At 51.5% G+C, this 1939-nt stretch overlaps 1 protein-coding gene across 1 annotated transcript; it reads left to right on the top strand.

The window, feature by feature from the left end:
* Positions 1 to 22: 22 nt before the first annotated feature.
* On the top strand, positions 23 to 1934 carry LOC105310810 (microcephalin-like; the record flags this gene model as incomplete). Its single annotated transcript, XM_011386915.2, has 2 exons — positions 23 to 484; positions 1003 to 1934. Coding segments are annotated over exons 1-2 (1014 nt in total), but the record flags the coding sequence as incomplete, so codon positions are not given.
* Positions 1935 to 1939: the final 5 nt, after the last annotated feature.

The following is a 1939-nucleotide window of genomic DNA, read 5'->3' as shown; positions in this document are numbered from 1 at the left end:
TTGAGGCCACTGCTCTGCTTACAGAGTGACTCTGGTGGCATTGTCTTTGGGGAAAAAGCCTTGACTATCAACTAACAGACAGTGTTTGTTGACCTTTGTTGAGCTTCTGCTGGTTCCATGCAAGATGGCTTTTCACGATCCTTTCGAACTTTAATTATCCTGTGATTTACTCCTTTTTTATATCCTGATTTATGTAGCTAATTTTTTGCAAATCTCATTTGTAATAGGTTTCAGTAAGAGCTTTTGTGCTTACTGTTTGGTGGTAGGTCTGGAATATGAAGTATAAGGCGCGCGTGTACACGTGTATGGTATATGAGAGTAAAGGGAGTGGGCTTTCCATTGGCTTAATCTAAAACGTATCAGTGTAGCATCTGATGAAATGTTTTGTTTTCAGCTTCCCAAATGATTGAAAAGTCTTACGATGACCCAGTTAACTCTTCCTGCGAAGCATCTTTGAACATTTCACATGATACTTTACGTTCAGGTAAAATTAATTTTTGTGCTGTATTTAAGTGTTGAGAATATTATGATTTCTTCTTTGGAATTTTGACAAAGAGAAGACCATTTAGTTAAAAACTGGCATTAATGATTTCACCCTGAAATTAGGTATTGAATAAAAAAAAAGGTATTATAATAAAATTAAGACATGAGAAATTATACGAGTTAAACCTCCTTTTTGGTTCCTGTGAATTTTCTCCGAGGCATTTGCTTTCTTGGCACAGAGTCAGTTGTGATTGTTTTTTTTAATTCTCGTGATCTAAGTGAACTAGCCCGCGTGGTTTACCCCGCAGTACAGAGCAGGAGCGCTAAGGAAGATCTGCCTCACGGCCTGCGTAACGAACGGGGCCCGTGCCACACTCAGATGTCATCGACAAAACGGGAGTAGCTCTTCTTTACTAATAACAGTGCTTAAAAGGCATTGCCTCATTCAGTAGTCAACTGAAAACTACTTTTAAAATTGAAACCGTTTTTAAAAATTTATTCTTCATTAATATTTTCCAGATGAGTCTCTTGCTGGCGGCCGGCATTTACCCTTTGATGACCTTTGTGGGGACTCGGGATGTGGGAGTCAGGAGAGGGGACTGGGAGGATTTGCCGCCGCAGTCACAAGTGATGCACGTGGTTCCTGGCCTGTGCCTAGCGCCAGTGGCGCCTGCCCGTGGCCCTCTCCTGGGCACCTCTGTCCCCTGCCTGCGCCGGAGTCTGTGAGTGACCCTTCGAAGGGAGAGGTACATGGGCAGCGAGGTCCTGTGAGTGGCGCCGTCACCACCGTCCCTTCTGGCCAGAAGCTGTCGCGGGTAGTGTCTGAGGAGACGTCCGATGAGAAGAAGGACAGCTCGTGTCCTGTGTTCCCTGCAGCCAGAGGCCACCGTGTGGGACAGTCACGGCCCAGGAGCTCCTCAGCGAAGAGGAAAAGAGCGCCAGAGCTCTTAGACCCACCTGGGCAGGAGAGACCGGACAAGAGGAAGAGCAGCAGGCGCCCCGCGCGGGAGCTGTGGCTGCGGGCATCGGGGGGCATCACGGCCGCACCCGCCTTGCACACGCCTGGCGGCGGGGCGTCCTCCTACGAGTCCTCGTATGACGACTATTTTTCGCCCGATAACCTGGAGGAGAGGGGCGCAGAGACCCGTCCGGGTTGCCCGCCGTCCCCGGGCCCTGCTCCGCCCGGCCGCAGAGCCCATCTCTCTAAGAGAAGGAGAGCAGGCGTCTTGGCGATGTGCGACCTGTCCTGCATTGGCGGAGACCCTAGGGCAGGTGACGTGACCAATTGGACCGCCAAGGCCAACTCTGCTTTTCAGAGATTTAGAGGTGACGTGGCGGGCTCGGCCGCAGGGCGCGTGGCGCCTGCAGAGGCCCCCGGGTGTCAGGATGCAGAAGGCGTGGGCCCTGCCGGGCGCAGCTCCCCTCCCGGGGCCACCGAGCCGGCGTGGAGAGCCCG

Source organism: Pteropus vampyrus, unplaced genomic scaffold, assembly GCF_000151845.1.
Source record: "Pteropus vampyrus isolate Shadow unplaced genomic scaffold, Pvam_2.0 Scaffold12243, whole genome shotgun sequence".
NCBI classification, from domain to species: domain Eukaryota; kingdom Metazoa; phylum Chordata; class Mammalia; order Chiroptera; family Pteropodidae; genus Pteropus; species Pteropus vampyrus.
Note: the sequence above shows the minus strand (reverse complement) of the source record. Positions and strands in the feature narration are given on the sequence as shown.